Genomic DNA, 18,569 nt, shown 5'->3' on the forward strand with positions numbered 1-18,569 from the left:
AACCACCAGCCTCTTGGATTAATGTTCAATCCAATCCGATTAAGATTCAAATTCATCAATTTGATCAACAAAATAGCTTTTCCAAATGACCCATAAAATAGCCTGTGGATGTTGATCAATTAGAGGTGCTAGAATAAACGCTATTAAAAGTTCTTATAGTAGTGTTTTTGGTAATTAATTTTCCGTACCTTAAGTGGCTCAAATTTTGATAACTTAAAAGTACTTTTTATTAAAAACACTTGTGTCAGAAAGACTTCTTTATATGCCGTCATAATCCCAAATGAGACCTTAGATTGATTCAACAATAGAATTTTGAGACAACATTCCCATCATCAACTCCACAGTGGAATTTTGAGGTAAGGATAAGGATTCCAAAATTTCATATATAAATTTGCTTCTATTTTTTTGGTTCCATTAATGAAAAAAAAAACAATTATTCAATGTACATTAACAGCAAACCTACTCGTGTCAATCAAGTTTTCATAGTCCAATGAATAAGATGACTAAAAGAAATCATGGTACGCAATTCAATTTTCGTCTCCTCTTTTTTTCCTAAGTCCAAAGGACTTTTAATATTTTGACAAACCTAAACCCCTCGAGAACCCACAGAACCCGGCAATTTTCGTCTCCTCGCCCACTTCTTTTTCTCCTTCCTCTAATCTCATGTGACAAAAAAAACAACTATTAAAAAAATGGTAGCAGAATAGCAACGCAATTTCGACCTCGTCATGCCCGACAAATTGATTAGTAGTCAAATCCCATGACGGCAGCTCCAAAGACTCCGAAGTTTGAAAATTCAATTCAAACGGACTACCAAAAATAGCCAACCTTTGACTTTGTCGTATTCTAGAAACCAAGCACATTACTACCAGTATTATATTTATTAAATGAGGGTACTAATTATATTTAACTCTCCATTTCATTAGTTGGACCAAATAAAAGATTGTCGACCATTATTCTTCTGAATCTCAAAGCATCTCCAAACTTGCACCTGCCCTGCAAAATTGACGTTTCCCTTTTTGCCCTTTTTGCTAAAGGAAAAACTGGATCTGAACAAATGTACCACATGGCATTTCGAAAGACTCCAAAAAATTAGGTGAAAAAGAAAACGGATCAGCCCAAAGTGGAAAGCTAAACTAAGCATTTAATTATACAGTAGTTAATTTTTTTTTTTTTAAGAATAAACAGGAAGTCTCGAGTCTGGGAATGTGAGTTTGATAAAACTGAAATTTGAAAATTGAGATATGAAATCTGAAGTTTAAATCCATTAAACTGTTAAATTGTTAAATACTAAATATGATATATTTGAGTGTATATCACATTAAGTGATAAGTGCGAATTTTGTTTAGAAAATTCAATGTCATTGAATTAATTCAAATGTTCAATTTTTTTTATTATTAAACATGTTTGAACATGTTAAAATTTGAATCCATTCATTTAAGTGATGAATTAGGTTATCAAATAGGGTCTTACACTCTCTCATTCGGACCATCTAACTCGTCTCTCTCCATATACACAGTATTGTTCTTGTTATAGTATAAAAAAATAAATCTAGTAGTACTTAATTATTATGATTAATTCCATTTTGCACCCTTCAACTATATTCAAATTTTTGCTTTGGTCCTTTAACTTTAAAATGAGACTCTTTAGTTTTTAAACTATAAAATTTGTCTCACTTAAATAACATGATTAAGGAAGTGAGACAGATTTTATGTCTAAGTGAGTATATTTTGAGGACTAGATTGAGACAAATTTTATATTTTAGGAACTAAAATGGACAAGTTTTATATTATAGAGACTAAAGTATGACAAATTTTATAATCATTCTAAAGTTTAGGAACTAAAATGAGAATTCAGGTCCAGTTAAAGGATACAAAGTGCAATTAACCCTAATTATTACGAATTGTCCGCCTTATTATTTTGACTGTACGAATTGTAGCATTCGGCAATAGTTGCCATGCACAAGCTCCCAAATATTCTGAATCTGGGAGCATCTTCGAACTTTACAACCCTGCAAAAGGCGCTGAATTTAGCATTTGGCAAAAAAAAAATTTATACGTGTCCGGTAGTTAGTGGAAAACTGGGTTGAATCAAACTTTATGTTTTTCATAAATATATTTTTTTAATCATCTTTTTATTTCATGCATACCAACTTGTTACGTTACTTTTTTAACAAAAATTTCAAAAAATAACAATTTAATTGGCCTAATCAAAATTTATTATTAGTATTCTTAACAAATTCTTCTAATTCCTGGGTGTGTTCTAGTGCATTCAAATAATATCAAAGGCAAAAATATATCACTCACAAAACACAAAAATATGTATAATTTTGCTTTTTTTTTTGGGAAATTGGTATTTAGAATTTCAATAATGACACAGCAATTTTTACCTCAATTAGTATTAAATCTGTCTTTTCAATAAATCATTCCCATCTTGAATTAAAATTGAAAGATAGTATTAAAAAATTTGTTATGGCATTAAATTTGTTGTCTGAACAAAAGTTTTTGCGGGTAAATGAATACTAGAAGGACGAGGCGGGTGGTCCCAACCTTTTTAACTACTCACCGGCGAAAACAAACTGAAACAGACAGCATACTTATTCCAAACAAAAGTCTTGAGTCCTGACTTAATGAGCCCCTTTCTGCTGACATTTCATTCGTTCCTCCATTAGTCCTCTCGTTTACACGTAGTCACACAGTAGCTCCGAACATAAACACCTTCTATTACAATCAAACTAATTGAACAGATTGTTGATCGATATTTGAGGTATTGCGAGATGGGTTCTGTGGAGGAGGAGATGAAGGAAGATTCTAAAGCTGTTGAAGATAGCAACCTTGAAATGGGTTCAGAAAAGAAGGAGAACAGAGCAGAAATGCAGAAGAAAGGAAACAAGGATAAAAGGAAGAAGAAGTTGAAACAGAGGCGAAATTTTATTCTGCGAAGATTCAGTTGTATCAGAATGGACGATGAATATCCGACGGTTGATGAACCGACTGGCGAGGGAAGTTTTAATATGCAGGCTGTTACGGATCGTACACCGACTCACTTAATTGTTATGGTTAACGGTATTATTGGAAGGTTAGCTTTTTGTTTTTTTTTTTTGGTACTTTAGTTTTTCATATTTTTGGTACGTTGTTATTCATAAGTTTAAAAGTTTCAAAGAATTAAATTAAATTGGCAAAGTATTAAATGTTAACTAAAATTAATGTTTAGCTCTTGGCTTTTTTCTCTTCTTTTTTTTTTTTTTCGGGCGGCGCGCCTTAGTGTTAGTGTTTAGCACTTGGATTTTTATTTGTGATCCTTTTGTATTGCAGTGCACAGAATTGGAGGTATGTTGCAAAACAGTTTGTGAAGGCATATCCCAAGGATGTTCTAGTGCATTGTAAGTTGTATCTTCAATAAATGTAGTGCTTAGATAAATTTGCATTGTTTGTTATGGTGACTTACTAAGCTACATGAGCTTGAATTTAACTTTGTCGACCATCTGATTTGATTTTAATTCAGCTGGAGCAAGTCAGTGTAGATGCATTATACAATCATACAAATGATGTCGAATTAACGTGTTATTTTCAGGCAGTGAGTCTAACTCAGCAATGCTGACATTTGATGGGGTTGATGTAATGGGAAAGAGGCTGGCTGATGAGGTTTGTTGTTCATGGCTTTTGTCTTAGCGCTTAACTATTGCTTTTGCAATTCATTATTGGGCTAATTACCAAAATCTATCCAAATTTTCAGGTGTTATCTGTTGTTCAAAAGCATCCAAACCTTCAGAAGATATCATTTCTAGGTCATTCGCTTGGTGGCCTGGTAACAAGGTATGCTATAGCTGTGCTTTATGGAAAAGATTTTACCAGAAAATCCCACGAAGAAAATGGAGATTGTAAGCTTGACGAATCCAAAGAATCATTATCTGAAGACAAATATAAAGGCAAAATTGCTGGACTGGACCCTGTGAATTTTATAACCTCTGCAACTCCTCACCTTGGTTCAAGGGGCCATAAACAGGTGAATAATTGCTAGCATCAATTTTCTGGATTTTGATTTTGATGATTATGACCTCTAACAGATTAAGCATTATATGTGCGTACAAATGACGAGCAGGGAGAAGTGCTCATATACTACAGTATGAACCTTTTCTGTATGCACCTTCTGTTTTACTTAACCACTCCAACAATGTAGCAGTGCCATCATGGCTGCAGTGTTTCTGGTTTAAGATCTGAGATTTATCTGCTAGTTTGTTCTTTAATATTTCTATCATATGTTGTTAGAATTATATCTCCTAGTTTAAAGGTAATGTAGCAGCACCAAGTAGCCAACAATTGGAACTTTCATAGGCTGCATGCATTGCTTTTGTGTGTTCTTGCACTCCAGTACTCTAGTAATGATTCTTTTATCATTTCATGGACATGCAGGTCCCTTTGTTCTGTGGATTGTACACCTTGGAGAAAGTAGCATCACATACAGCATGGATACTTGGAAGAACCGGAAAACATTTATTTCTGACTGACGGTCATGATGGGAAACCTCCACTTCTGTTTCAAATGGTCAATGATTCTGAAGATCTTCAATTTATGTGAGCAAACATGAGTGAACTTATTGTCCCAAAGAATTAAACAAAAAAGAATGAACTTTTTATTACTTCTTTTTTCATGTGTCCAACAGAATATCTGAAAATTTTCTTCTATTTCTTTACCATTTATTTCTTGTTCCTGGATTTGCAGATCCGCATTGCAATCATTTAAGCGACGCGTGGCCTATGCAAATGTACGACATGACCGTATCCTGTTATACCCTTGAATTGATGGAGCTTTTCCACGTTAGTAGAAATTATTAGATACCTTATGCAGTCAAGAAACTGTTCAAGTTACAGATATTGAAGTATAACATTGCTGCAGGTTTAATTACTTTCATTTGTTTTAAAATCTCTGCCATACTTGAAAAACTTAACTAAGTGCAGATCTTGTTGGGTGGAGTACATCATCTTTGCGACGCCGGAATGAGCTTCCAAAGGTAAACATTTAGCATTTAAAGTCAGAAAGATGTTTTCATCTAAAATGATTTTCTGACAGTTCAATTATATTTTCAGCGGCGCAATCTGTTAAAAAATGATAAGTACCCACATATCGTGAACATAGAGACTGCAAAAACAGCCATTTCACAAGAAGAGACGGATGTTCGAGTCGAGGGATTTAGGATTGCGGACATGGAAGGTTTGTTTTTTCCTATAACTCCCTTAACCGATAAAGTCTCTTTTTTATCAGAGGTCTTCAATTGGGAGTTTGACCTGCAATCCATTTATCATTAGATAATGGTGTTGATCCTGCAAAGTGTAAATAGTTAAGTTTTGGTGGAAATATGTTGATGATTTTGGTCTAAATCCAGGAGAGACCACTGTTAAATTTATGGTTACACATCATGATGATACACAAGTAGCAGTTTCCATGTAGCTTTTCAGACCAGGATTGAGAGCCAATGATATGCAATGTTGCATGAGCAATTAAATGTGACTTTGAAGTGTAAGCTGGTCTTAGTAAATCAATTTTATGAACTCTTGGCGGAAAACATAATCCCTCTTATTAAACTATCCAGAACATTAATCCTATCTGTATGTTAGTGGCATGAGAAAACGTCCAGATTTTGGTAATTTGACACGTCTCAACAGTGTGCTGTACACTCAGTGACATTGAGAGAACTGAGTTTAAAGCATCCTATATGCGGATCGGTGATTTATATTTATCGAATCCATCTCATGTTACCGTAAATTAAACTGTTTAAAATGGTGTTTTAAGTGGCTTCTCTGTATTCTTGAGCTGGTAAATAAACTCCATGTGTCTTTAGGCAGTGCCGAACTGCCAATCGGGCTGAAGATTATAGTCTGATGAGAGAGTAGATGATGCTATTGATGTCGAATGAAAAAGCAATTCAAGATTCTTAGAAAGGATTTTGGAAATTTCAGAAGAGATTAGAGATTGCTGTAGTCTTCATGTAACTGAGAGTTCCATTTTTAATCCCGTGTTTTACCAGACTTGGATAAAATGAAGTTCTGTGTCAAAATGTGGGCTTATCAAGTGTTGGACAATTTAAATTCTTTTGGTGGGAAGTTGGACCGGACCATTTTACAGGCCATGTTATCTTCTTTCGATCGCATGGTCGAAAATTCAGAAATTAATCCTATGGTGGAGGACCATATGAACTACTTTAGTTCTTTGCAACTACAGCCACTTCTTTTGGTGACATCAGGACCCAAAACATGGCATGATGTCATGAGAACATATACATCTGGAATTATATGCCAATTATTTTATTGACACGCTCACTTGTCGATTTTCTTAGCATTGAGCTGTTTGCATCTGCTTAAATATTTTTCACAGATTGTTCATCCATTTTGATTTCGTGTGATGTTTGATTCATTCATTTAATCTCTATTTTCGAAATCTTAGAGGTCATGCTGAGAAGTTTAACAAAATTGAGCTGGGAACGTGTTGACGTCAGTTTCAAAGGAAGTAAACAGAGATATTTTGCTCACAACACCATTCAGGCATGTATTCAACCCCTAGCTCCACAACGAGTCAATAATGCCTTTGCTCGCTGCAGGAACTTCCAAATCATGTGTTTTTTGCTTGCTTAGGTCTTTTATTCTGTCATTTTTGTCTCATTTACGTTAGACGCGTGAAAGTTACCAATTTGAGTTTCTCCATTGAACAGCCAAATAAATGAACATCCAAGCACTAGAATTCCAGTTTACACAAATCTCTTCCATTGCTCTGAGTCCGTAGTTAGATGCTTACTGCCTTACTGATAACACTTGACAATGGCATCATCTATCTTCTTGTTTATGATGTTAGAGGTGTTAACCATCTAGGATGACGCTGAATGCTGCTACGGTGCAATCAACTAATATAATTATTTTCTGCCACTGCTGCAAGTTCTGTGGTTCAAGAAACTATTCTTGTTTTCCTACTTGTTCGGGTAATATATTGGCGCACCAATTCTGATGGTGCCGATGTTATACAAGACCTGGTTTACAGTTTCTTTATGTTGTAGAATTTGCCGATTCAAGTACTCTGTCTTACTCTTCATCTCCATATAATAACTTGAAAGACTTACGGTTACCTTTTTTCCAGGTACAGAGCTACTGTACGAATTCTGATGGTGCCGATGTAATACAGCATACGATTGACAATTTCCAGCTGTAGAAGTCGAAATTTTGTATTGTTATCACTGCACATATCTTAGATATATCATCATATATACCGTATTCTTGAGAATCCTGCTGTCTTGCACCATTATCAACCCATGTACGCTTTTGGAACTGGATTTAGAGGAGTCAAATTTTTGCTGTTTATTGTCTTATTCCAGAAGAGCCAGCAACAAAAACAAAAAATCAGAGGTCCGATATGGGGTTAATTCCACTTTGTCCCCCCAAACTTTGGACGATTATCCACTTAAGTCCCTAAACTTCAAAATGGGACACTTAAGTCCCTAAACTTATAAATACCTCCCACTTAAGGAAAATTGTTAACAAATCCTGAATGCCGTTGGTGGTCGAAGTGTCCCATTTTATAAGGGTTTAAGGATTTAAGTATCCCATTTTATAAGTTCAAGGACTTAAGTGGGAGGTATTTATAAGTTTAGGGACTTAAGTGTCCCATTTTGAAGTTTAGAGACTTAAGTGGATAATCGTCCAAAGTTTGGGGGGACAAAGTGGAATTAACCCGTCCGATATGTACATACTTCATTAATTCTTTGAGGTGGTATTTTCCACTGTAATCTACTCTTTTGATCGTGTATACTACATAAATCCCTTTCTTTTTCACTAGATTGTTTGAGAAAATAATCAGGTAGATCATGTACAATTATTGTTTCTTTCTGGCCACCCTGTACAATATGTACCTAAATAGTAGTAGATACTGTTGTCACCGTTGGCACGAGGAAGAAAATGAAAATGCATACAGTTGAGCATAGGTGAAGCTCCCACCACATGGAGTCCTCTGTGCCCCAAAGCAGGTGAAAACGGGTAAAGCCTATGGTGGGGAGATGGGACCTTATCTACTACTTGTGTCCAGATTGCCAATGTGGACAAAGCCTTGCAGGGTACGTACCTGCAGCAGGAAGCGCTGCTGACAGAATTATGGGTAGGTAGGTGTCCACTGTCCCCGGATCTCCATTATTAACTCGGTGATTTGATAATTAAATTCTGCAGAAGTTGGTTGAATCAAGATGGCGTAAGGATGCTACTAGTAGTAGAAGTAACTAAGATGAATCTGCAGCAGGGCAAACTGAAACTGCCCGTTTTACAGTACCATGGTGTAGTTAGCAGCTCAATAAAATGTAGAAATAGCCCTTTTCAGTTTTCATCATTGTACCTTTGCATAATATGTGAGTGAGTTTAATTGAAATTTGACAAAATCCAATGCCCTGTATTTGTTAGTACTTTTTAAGTTCGAAGGATCTGAAATCACTACATTACCATTGAGAGAGAGAAAAAAAAAACAGCTAGCAAAACACCATAGCAAACTGAACGAGGCATTGGCCCATTGCAATCAACTTTCTGTGGAGAAAACAGTAAAGATGATGGGAACCCCACTTCTTCTACCTCTGATGTGCCAAAACATAATAGATGATCAATCCCCACATGATTCTCTATTAGATTGCATACAATAGGAACATCGAGGAGCATCTGGCTTTCAAATACTCCTTTCAGATAGTAGAGGGAAAAAAAAAAGGGTCATAGACACACGAGTGGTTTCACAAAAGCCCAAAAAATCAAACTTTGAAAATGACCTTTTCATCTACTCCTATGGAGAAGTGCAATAATTGCTCTGTGTTCTCTGAGAAGGAAAATCAAAGAAGAAAAGAATCGGTACAAAATAATTCTGTGCCTGCCACACTTACCGCACCCCAAAAAATTTTTTTTTTCTATGACATACCCAATGCCGCCAATGATAGATACTATACATATTTGCAAGCCAGTTTCAACCAGACGAGTCCAATTCTTTATTCATGAATTTCTCAAATTATACATGATAAAGGATATCAATTGTCCCTCAAGCACACAGATAAGTATTTAAAAAAAGAAAAAAAAGAAGCTCAAAGTTTTTATGCAACTCAAGTTTCAGCATATTTTATACATCTAGGCCAAAAGAATTGCAGACATTTGAGGTGAAGTGATCAAAGAAGTAATTCTTGTTCCATCTTTTTGTCACATTAAAATGGCTTGTCGGTTCCTTTTTCTAATTCCTACGTACAAGTTGACACAAATAAGAGAATTGGGAAAATATATTCAAAATTTCAAGATTTACAATAATAATTTGTTTCAGAGTACTTCTTGGTATGGTAATTATAAGAAGAGAAGAAAAATTGGTCAATCAATTTGATAATACTACAGTAACGTCTGTTTACGACTTCCATCATTCCTACTTTTGATCACCACTAGACATTTCCTTTTTTTCATCACAAGACTAGACAGAAATTGATTTGAGGCTGTGATATGACCATAGGCGTGAATGCCACCACTAGATCGGATCACCCTACACTATAACGATCCCGTAAACAAAAGAGTTTGCGTGGATTCGGAGGTAAAATTTTCTCATCAAATTCATGAATCATTATCATAGTTTACTTGCAGAGACACAGACACAAAGCTAGCTATATGCATAGCTACATCAAATCTACTAAGACTCATCTCTATAGTAGTATCCACCTGCCCTAACCTATAATCTTTCTTGGAAACTCGATATACTGTTCTGAGGGGAGAAGACGAGAGAATTTTGCGTGTTAAATACATAAAGTAGAGGCTAGAGATCGCCATTGAAGTTTACCATGCATGGCTGATTGGCCTCTAAATAATCAAAAAATCTACTACAAGCAGTAGTAGTATTTAATAATAAATGAACTGCTCAATAGCCAAGCAAAACAGTGATCCTACGATATACGCATAAATGAAGGGGACAAAATGAGTGAAAATGAAGGAAAAGGAAAGCCCATAAAGCCACATCCTTTGTGGTTCGCATGTCTGATATCAAATGTCCTTTTTGCCAAATCCCTTTTATCCATCGTCACGTATCATACCGGCTATGAGTGCTTTAGTGTGCGTGTGCTGCGTGCAAATAATTGGTAAACTACCTTCCCTTGTTCCTTTCAGCGGCACTGCACATCATTCCAAATAGGCAAATACTAGTAATCTCATTCTGAAATCTGAATTCTCTCCCACCTTCAGTCTCTCTATCCTTAATTTTGTTTGGAGTTCCCTTTTTTAGTTTTTAAATTTTTTTTTCGCCCCTCTCCCCCTGGTCCCATAAGACTAGTAATAAAAATTGGGTCTTTTTCCCCTTCTGGATCAGAGTCTCAGAGCTTCTGAGTCTCGGGCTCATTTAAAGAGGTTCGAGATCTTTCCCTTTCAAAACACTTTTGTCTCTCAAGTATTTTTCTTCCATTTGGTAAAACTTTGCACTCCACATTCTATTATTATTTTGTCAAGAAAAGGACTGCTTGTTGTAGAAAACTGGTGTGTACAAAGTTGCAAACTGCATAGAAGCTTTTGAGAGTAATGGAGAGCAGGTGGCAGCGATGCCATGCAGTCACTTCTGATTGACCAATCTTTCTTCTTTTACCTCAATATATATTCCATCTTTCTGACTTCCCGACTTGCTCTCTCCCTCTTTCCCCAACTCTTTTCACCTTTTTAGCTCAATGGGTTCAGGAGCTGGCCGCATTTTTCACTATAGAAATCGACATCTCCTCACTTTTGTGCTCTTTCTTCTGATTACAAGATCGAACCCTTTTAAAATCATTGCTGAAGGTAAGTTCCTACTTTATCATTTCTCCAATTCTTTTAAAACCCTCTCAACGTTAGTATTTACAAGTGAATTTATTACTGAAGTCTCTGCTATCATTCACTTTATAGGCAGAGCAACTCCTAAATTGCAAGTTCAGAGCCTTGAAGCTAATCAGGTACTGAGCTTTTTCTTCTTTTACTGGTTCTGCAGAAGGGTGAAATTAACGTTTAGAATCGAACCCTCGTCTTAAAACTGTTAAAAATGAGAACAAAACTATATCCAATTTTCATTCAAGAAAATCCAGAGAGGATTCTTAATTAGTGGAATGTAATTTGTTGTTTGTTTTTGTGATCATTAAGGTCTTAAACAATTCTGACAATTTTCTTGTGTTTGTCGAAAATTGTGGATGGTGGTGGCAGAAGAGAGTTGAAGAGAAGGTTGTCATGGTGAGGTCTTTGATAGGATCAAGGCCACCAAGATGTGAGAGAAGATGCATGTCTTGTGGGCACTGTGAAGCAGTTCAAGTTCCAATTGTTCCCAGTCTAAAGCACCAAAAAACAAGGAGCAATCAGTTCTTTGCAACACCTACTATAGCTTATTCAAGAGGTGATGATATCTCCAACTATAAGCCTATGTGTTGGAAGTGTAAATGTGGCAACTTCATTTTCAATCCTTGATTGTATTTTTCAATTATTAGACCCAAAAAAAAAAAAAAAAAGGACCCACAAGTCAAGCCTTTTGTATGAAGAAAATAAGTTTCTTCACTTGTCTATATATGTAGTCTTGGGCAAAAATATTTAGTTCCGGCCTCTAATATGTGTTGTTCCCAAGCTTATATCAATTTGTATATCTAGTTTTGTAAGTGTTTTAGGATTCATTAATGCCCATTTATCTTTTAATTATTAATGTCAAGATCTATTTCCTACATATCCAACCATAAATGCACTTTGTTGTTACATTCTTGTCAAGCTCCTGACAGTCAGTATGTACTGTTCCCCAGCTTATCAATTACTTCCTCCCTTTTTGTACAACTGACGTTTAAGAAATTTGCTCTTAAGTACTTTTATTTGTCGTTTTACTATCCCCACGCAGCATTAATTATTTTTTCACAATTTTACCCTTTTATCTCTCTTTTCCAATACAGGGTTCTTAATTACTACTCCTAGTTAGTTTGCATTGCTTTTGACCTAGTAAAACAGCACCATTTAGTACTCTAGTGAGAGAAAACATGGGTGAATTGGATAATTAATGAGGGTACAAAAGGAAAGTAGTGTATAGATTTAAACAATGAAAAACTTTTCTTAATTGGTGTGCAAAACCTTAAACGTCAGTTATAAAAAAAGGGAGGGAGTACTAGTATATATAGATAGCTTTGCAAGTGTTTTAGGAGTCATTAATCTCCTTTTTATCTGTTAAATATTAATGGCAAGAACTATTGCTACCTTATCCAAGAAATATTAAATGCACTTTTTCCTTGCAATTTCTATTTATATTCTTGAACTTCAAGCATGATCACCAATTTGTAAATCCCACATGCACGCGTTGAATCATCCAAATTCACGCCTGATCAAAAGTTGATGATTCTCAAATATTTGTCTCAAGTGAACGATAAACATCATGGCAAGATCATTATTCTGAATGATTAGAGAATTGATGATTCCCCAAGTAATTAATAGTGGATAATTGCCAAATGGATCACTGTCCCAGTACAAATGGAACCACTTTTTGGGAGCTGTAAAAGGAAAAGAATGAGGCATAGGACTGAGGAAGGGGCATTTTTTTTGGAGGGGGAGTTTTGTTTGATATATTATTAATGTCTTAATCAAGATGTTTAGTACAATCAAGAATGGATGGGAATGTGAGGATATTGGAATTGAAATGGAGATTTGGTAGGAGTACTATTTTTAATGCGATAGAGATGTGAGAGTATCAACCATGTCAGTTTTGCAGTCCTGTTTTCGTATCATACAAGATTTTCATATATAAATATTTTTTGCATCAGAATTCAGAAAAAGAGCTCCTGAGTTCTGAGTCCTCTCCTGCAGGCCTCCTCGAATGGATAAATCTATGGGTCTGCTTGGACGCTAGCTGCTCTTACTGCTACTGCCTCATTTCCTTCTTTGATATATTATTCCTATCACTACAGTTTTTCTTGACACCCTACATGATTACTATAAGAGTGAATTTCACAGTTTGGTTTGTGAATAGAAGGGACAAACCAATGGATGTTGGCGCAAGTGGAAGGAATTTAAGGTTGTGTTTGGATTGTATTTTTCGTCATTTTTCATGAAAAAATTACTGTAGCGATTTGATATATGTGAGGGCAAAAGGCGATAGGAAAATGTGATTACAGAAAATGATAATATTTTCCGACGGAAACAAACAATCCAAGCATGGCCTAAGTCCTTGACAGTGTCTTGGTTCGAAACCTATTAGAATGAAGAGAATAATGGGAGAACTTCTCCTATAAGGGGTTAAATTCGATTCGAACAAAATTAGTCGCAAATTGTAAGTAAAATAGATGGACATTTGCAACTTATAAAAAAAAGAAGAAGAAGGATAGGAGGGACAACATTTAGCTAGTTCCAATTGCTAAATGTATATATATGTTAGGTAAGTGAGAGATTTTAAATCTAATACCTCTTAGTTACAATTCCTTTCACCAATTCCTTTCACCTGACTACATAATCCAACCCTTGTATATGAAAGGATAGTAAAGTTAGTTACACTCGTAGTATTTCTAAAACAGTACTATAAAGTATTATATCCTATTGATCCTAATTAGTGGGGGAATTTAGGCACCTAGTACAATTTTTGACGCATCAATGTTACTAATTATCGTTACCTATGTAATTTTTGACGCATCAATTTTAGGCACCTTGTGACCATATTCATGCTCAAGATCGACTCGATAAATTCTAAGGATAGTTTGTTCTTTTCATATAAATGATTCATGACTGAGGAAAAAATATGGGAAGATATAAAATGTAGACAATCGACCCCATTATCACTGTAGAAGTTGCTAATTTTCCAGTTATCCTTCTCAAAAGCGAGGCAGTGAAACTTTTTAAAAAAAAAAAATTTGTGAAAGCGTTGTGAAACAGGTTTGAAGAAATATAAATGTTGAATTGGATTGGACAGAAAGAGAATAATAGATGGTTAAGGAAAGATGGGCCCAAATTTCAACTCGTTGGGCAGTTGCCTGAGCCTTAACAGTAGTCAGCCCAGGATCCAAAAGTGGGTTGCTCCGATTTGGACTCCGTTATGGATAGTTCCAGCCTGATTCAATTTGCACTTTGGGTGTCTACGTACTTGAAAAAAAATGTAAAGAGAGAGAGAGAAGAAGAAGAAGAAGATGTACTTGAAAGGCAAACCAATCCCAAAAAAAAAAAAATGCAAAAGGCCAAAGTGCAATAGCTGAGAGATCTTTCTTTGTCTTAAAATAAATTTTCATTTGCACCATGATACCGTCTTTATTCTTCTTCTAAAGCACATAAAATTGCTAACTTTGAATTGAAAATATCTAGTTGAAAGAATAGAGCAGCCTTTATTCTCTTTGTCCATTATTATCAAATATGGGTTACGTTTGGACTAAGAAATTTGAGGAAATATTTGAAATCATCCCAAATCTCTTTAGGTTGTTTGGATTACGTGGAAGATATCTGCCTCGATCATTTATCAATTATTTAAATATATTTTTATATAATTATTTAAATACATTTAAACACTAAAATAATTGATGAATTACAGTTTCAAATACCTCCTAAGTAATCCAAACAGTATAAACATATTTGGAAGGATATAAAATCCTTCATAAATCCCTCAATTCGCCTCACCAACCATTTTGCCACAAAATTCTAGAGAAGTGATTTAAAAAAAAAAAAGGGTCTCCAAATATCCAAAAGAGAAAAAAATCATAGAAAGCCGTACTACCTATACACATTTACGAATGAATGACATCTCAAAGTCTCTCAGAGCCACCGAGGTTGGTCTAGTGGAATTGGTTTAACGATAAGAGGAGGGTTTTTAAAATTCTTTTTGCTACCAGATTTAGGATTCGAATTAGGGGTAAGAAAGGCGCCAGAGAGGATGGAAGGTAAACAAAAATTATATATATAAAAAAAAAGACACCTCAAAGTCTCATACCACGAATTACATTAAATTCAAGTAAATGTAAGGCATGTTTATGGTTCAACAAATTATATCAAACCAATCCATCCCATCCAAGCACTCGCTAAACCAAAAAAATATGGTCACTAGTCACTCACCTTGGTCGCTACGCATTGCTTGGGACAAGAACTGAAATGAACTCGACAACAAAATATTGGCACCAGTACAACACTTTGGGCTGGATAGCAAAAGACAGCCTAATTTAATTTGCTAAACTATACCATAAGTGTGTGTGTGTGTGCAACTGGTGGTGAGTCGGTAAAGCAGAATCCTACGATTCCCAATGCCTAATCATAAACCCCACGGCATAAGCATTTTGTTGGGCGGTTTGTTACAAGATGCGCTAATGGCCAAATAGAAAGAAGCCATTTTTCCACGTACATTTATTGAGAGCTTTCTCTATCGTAGATTACTGTAGGTGCTCTATGATCGACACGGATGGATAAAGCTGAGCTGCATTGGTTTTGTCTTCCTGCTGCTACTGGTACTAGCATTGTATTGTACCTTTTTTGTGTCGGAACCATAACAAGCCTATCTTATTCTACACAGAGAAGCTGCTAGCAGGCATACAAACTCGATCAAATCTAAAAGATATTTTTTTTTTTTGTCGTAATGATAATATTTTTATAATTTAATTTTCTTTTTTTTTTTTACAAAAAAGCCTAACGGATATATATATATCTGACTCTAAAACATAGAGTGTTCCGACATTTCTTTTAAATAGGAATTAGTAAGTACCTGGATAGATGGGGTTATAACGTTTCACCTACAGCGTAAATATCTTTTTTTGGTGGTCATTGAACCAAAAAACTAGGTGGTTAGTATATTGTTTTTTACCTTGGCCACCATAAATAATAATGATAGCAATAAAAACGGCACCGACACATCCGTCCTCCATCACCTTATTAACTCCTTACCAAAATATCTCATAAATTCAACCAGTGCAGTACATGTGACTGCAACTTAATTAAGTATCATTAGTAGCATTATTTTCCACACGCATTCTCACTCGCCTGCAAGTGCAACAGCCTAGTTGCTTTACTGGTATGTTCTTTCGTAGCAGTTTATTTGGTTTACAGTAGTTTATCGTAATCTTGCTTTGTTATATATGGAATGGAACCCTTAGTGGCTAGTTGCTGTTTTTTTGGGATGGTTGGAATTCTTTGAAGCAATCTTTCTTGAGGTAGGGCGTCATCTCCGGAATCTGCTTATCAAGAACTTTATAAGATTGTTGTCTGGCTAGGAATGTAAATCTTTGTTGATCTGGTCAATTAGTTTCTCTATCTCTCCAATGAAGTTTGTGTAAGTTGTGTGCTTTTTTGTTCCTTGCCAGTGAGTTGCGTTCATTTTGTTTTGAAGAGGATTTCAATGGACCTTGTTTCTCTCTTAGCATTACTGCATAAATGCAGGAATCGATAGTTGTTGTTGTGATTGGTATTTAACCACCCCCCGGATTCTGCAGCAAGCACTGAATTTGACTGAAGTCTGGTTGGTGGCTATCTATGTCAAATTCAGTTTCCAGCTAAGGTTTACATTGCAATTGACAAATTTTTCTCCAACCTCTTCCCTGCTTGTGATGTGCATCAATTAGTTGAGAAGAATGTGCTTGTACCCAAAGAAAAGGGGGGCGGGGGAGTTTCTTTGATGTTTTACAATACTTTTATGAATTCCGTACTACTTAGATATCGTAAAAAAAATAAAATAAAATAATTGTGTGCAAGTTTCTGATTACAGTCTATATGTTTTCTTGACACATTTCCACTAACTGGATGTAGTATATTTGGGTGGTGATACAGGGGAAACTCCGGCAAATCAAATGTTCTAGGTTAAGGTGGAAGTATTAAGTTGATAATGTTGAAGCAATCATCTAGTAGGAACCAAAGAGTGAAAGGGTCCAAATTGAAGCTAGCTCTTCAGATATGTTTACTGCTTGCCATATGCATTTGGTTGCTTTATCAAGCCAAGCAATTCAATGCCAGGAAGGTAGCTTTGGTGGAGAGCTCCGAAGTTGCAGCTGAAGAAGGGAAAATTGGGTATCCATTATTGAAGATGGGGAGGAAGAATCTTAATCCTAGACTAGACGAACTAGCTGCAGAGTTTCGGAGAAATCAGGATGATGAGCTCGAATTTGAGGATGAAGAAAACAAGTTCCAGGGGAACGAGGAAGATGAGATTGCAGGTGGAAACGGTGACATGAGTGTTACCAGCCAGGAAAAGATTGAAGAAGGAGAGCATGAGCAATTAGAGGATTTGATTGATGAAGATGACAAGGAGGAATAGGTTAGTGTTGGAAGTGACTAAAAGGTTGCATGTAAACGGAATTATAGTATACCTATATATCTTGGAATGAAGTGATTATGCTTGAAAGCTTGATTAGAGAATAAAGCAGAAACATTAAATGGTTCCAAATGCAGGTATCTTTTGAGGTTCAACATCAAAAAAAGAAACAGTAGCTTTAGTAGAGGAAGAAGTTAGGTACGAAAATTTGGAAGAATCAATAATTAGCTGGAAAAATATTGCAACAACAAGATCCGGGCTCTGATATAAAGTTTGGAATAAAGAGCTATGTGAAAGTTGCACTTGCTGACAAACAACATGCCAATGGAAGGAATCCAGAATCCATTTATCCTTACAGCTGTTCATCAGTTAATATATCAGCAGAAACAGCAGGGATATATCATAAAACACAAGTGGGAATGGGAAAAGATCTGACTGCACCAGAAGATACACCGTCCTCTCTTTCAACTTGCAATTGCCAACCAGTCCACTGTGTTATAATACCATCTCTTTTAGAACTTTCCACGAGAAGATATCATAATACTCCAGAGTCCAGAGCCCTGCACCTAAATGGAGGTAAGATTCAGCGTAGATACTTCTTGAACCCTCTTGTGGCTTTGAGCTGTGGTGTTTGGAAATCTTACTGTTGGATCACTACTGAGTATTTAGGATTACCTTCTTGTTATTAAAAGTGCATTGGTGTTGTATAATGTAGAGAAGGCGGCTTGAGATAGTAAATATTAGAATTGAGGTTCTTAGAGAAGAATAAAGTAGCAGTGCTCAACTTCGTATTGGCTGGCTGATCTATAAGCACCTTGAAACCAAGAATTCTAGCACTTTAATGAAGGATTTATTATATTCCAAGTTACCAACATAAAGCGTCCTTGTGTCCTTGAAACGACATGAAATTGTCTTTTTTAGACTTCAAATTGTGTTTGCTTATTTGTCATCTCGACAGAAAGTGTCTTGATTTCAGGTGGCTCATCCGACCGGATAAACCAAAGAAAATATAAAAAGAATTTGTGGATCAGGAGAAAAGAAGATGGCAGATCACTTTTGATTGTACCTAGTAACATAAATTCAAATTATACACATGATATATATCCAAACTTGTTAGTATAAAAAAAATAAAAAAAAATTCACTACGCGGTCAGCGCCTGAAAAGTTAATCCATGGAACAACGACATTTTCCTGATTTCAAGCCCAAGAGTAGATTTGACGTTTTTAACTTTCTCAACAATTTTGAGCGGCTGAATATACAGTTTAAGAAATGAAACATCTCTAGATAGGATTGCTTGCTAATTTAAAGTGGATCATCATTATAATCCTTTTAGACTAATTGCA

At 35.6% G+C, this 18,569-nt stretch overlaps 2 protein-coding genes and 1 long non-coding RNA gene across 4 annotated transcripts; all 3 read left to right on the forward strand.

Annotated features, from left to right (window-relative positions):
• Positions 1 to 2,571: 2,571 nt before the first annotated feature.
• On the forward strand, positions 2,572 to 7,816 carry LOC113714653 (putative lipase ROG1). 2 transcript variants are annotated; one of them, XM_027238636.2, is made up of 10 exons: positions 2,573 to 3,078; positions 3,315 to 3,382; positions 3,574 to 3,644; positions 3,736 to 4,005; positions 4,413 to 4,573; positions 4,722 to 4,777; positions 4,958 to 5,010; positions 5,087 to 5,210; positions 6,441 to 6,538; positions 7,125 to 7,816. In XM_027238636.2, exons 1-10 carry the CDS (start codon positions 2,777 to 2,779, stop codon positions 7,194 to 7,196), a joined length of 1,275 nt encoding a protein of 424 aa, XP_027094437.1. In that variant the 5' UTR covers positions 2,573 to 2,776; the 3' UTR covers positions 7,197 to 7,816. The 2 variants fall into 2 exon arrangements, with proteins under 2 accessions (XP_071925856.1, XP_027094437.1); XM_072069755.1 differs by lacking the exon at positions 6,441 to 6,538 and having other exon boundaries at positions 2,572 to 3,078.
• A 2,482-nt stretch (positions 7,817 to 10,298) lies between these two features.
• LOC113715149 (EPIDERMAL PATTERNING FACTOR-like protein 2) lies at positions 10,299 to 11,705 on the forward strand. Its single transcript, XM_027239364.2, has 3 exons — positions 10,299 to 10,801; positions 10,907 to 10,953; positions 11,198 to 11,705. The coding sequence occupies exons 1-3, from the start codon at positions 10,693 to 10,695 to the stop codon at positions 11,453 to 11,455; spliced, it is 414 nt and encodes a 137-aa protein (XP_027095165.1). The 5' UTR covers positions 10,299 to 10,692; the 3' UTR covers positions 11,456 to 11,705.
• Positions 11,706 to 15,261: 3,556 nt separating this feature from the next.
• Positions 15,262 to 18,093, forward strand: LOC113713340 (uncharacterized). The gene is made up of 2 exons (XR_011822480.1): positions 15,262 to 15,992; positions 16,745 to 18,093. It is a non-coding gene; the product is annotated as an uncharacterized lncRNA (long non-coding RNA).
• The last annotated feature ends 476 nt before the right edge of the window (positions 18,094 to 18,569 follow it).

This window comes from Coffea arabica, chromosome 10c (genome assembly GCF_036785885.1).
Source record: "Coffea arabica cultivar ET-39 chromosome 10c, Coffea Arabica ET-39 HiFi, whole genome shotgun sequence".
Classification (NCBI taxonomy): Eukaryota; Viridiplantae; Streptophyta; class Magnoliopsida; order Gentianales; family Rubiaceae; genus Coffea; species Coffea arabica.

What these genes read in the sequence shown, in the direction of transcription:
- LOC113715149 (XM_027239364.2), top strand. Translation starts at nt 10,693, where the DNA reads ATGGGTTCAGGAGCTGGCCGCATTTTTCACTATAGAAATCGACATCTC. An exon ending in TTTTAAAATCATTGCTGAAG is followed by an intron (nt 10,802 to 10,906) that starts GTAAGTTCCTAC and finishes TTCACTTTATAG; the next exon opens with GCAGAGCAACTCCTAAATTG. An exon ending in AGAGCCTTGAAGCTAATCAG is followed by an intron (nt 10,954 to 11,197) that starts GTACTGAGCTTT and finishes TGGTGGTGGCAG; the next exon opens with AAGAGAGTTGAAGAGAAGGT.
- LOC113714653 (XM_027238636.2), top strand. Translation starts at nt 2,777, where the DNA reads ATGGGTTCTGTGGAGGAGGAGATGAAGGAAGATTCTAAAGCTGTTGAA. An exon ending in GTTAACGGTATTATTGGAAG is followed by an intron (nt 3,079 to 3,314) that starts GTTAGCTTTTTG and finishes TTTGTATTGCAG; the next exon opens with TGCACAGAATTGGAGGTATG. An exon ending in TAGGATTGCGGACATGGAAG is followed by an intron (nt 5,211 to 6,440) that starts GTTTGTTTTTTC and finishes TCGAAATCTTAG; the next exon opens with AGGTCATGCTGAGAAGTTTA.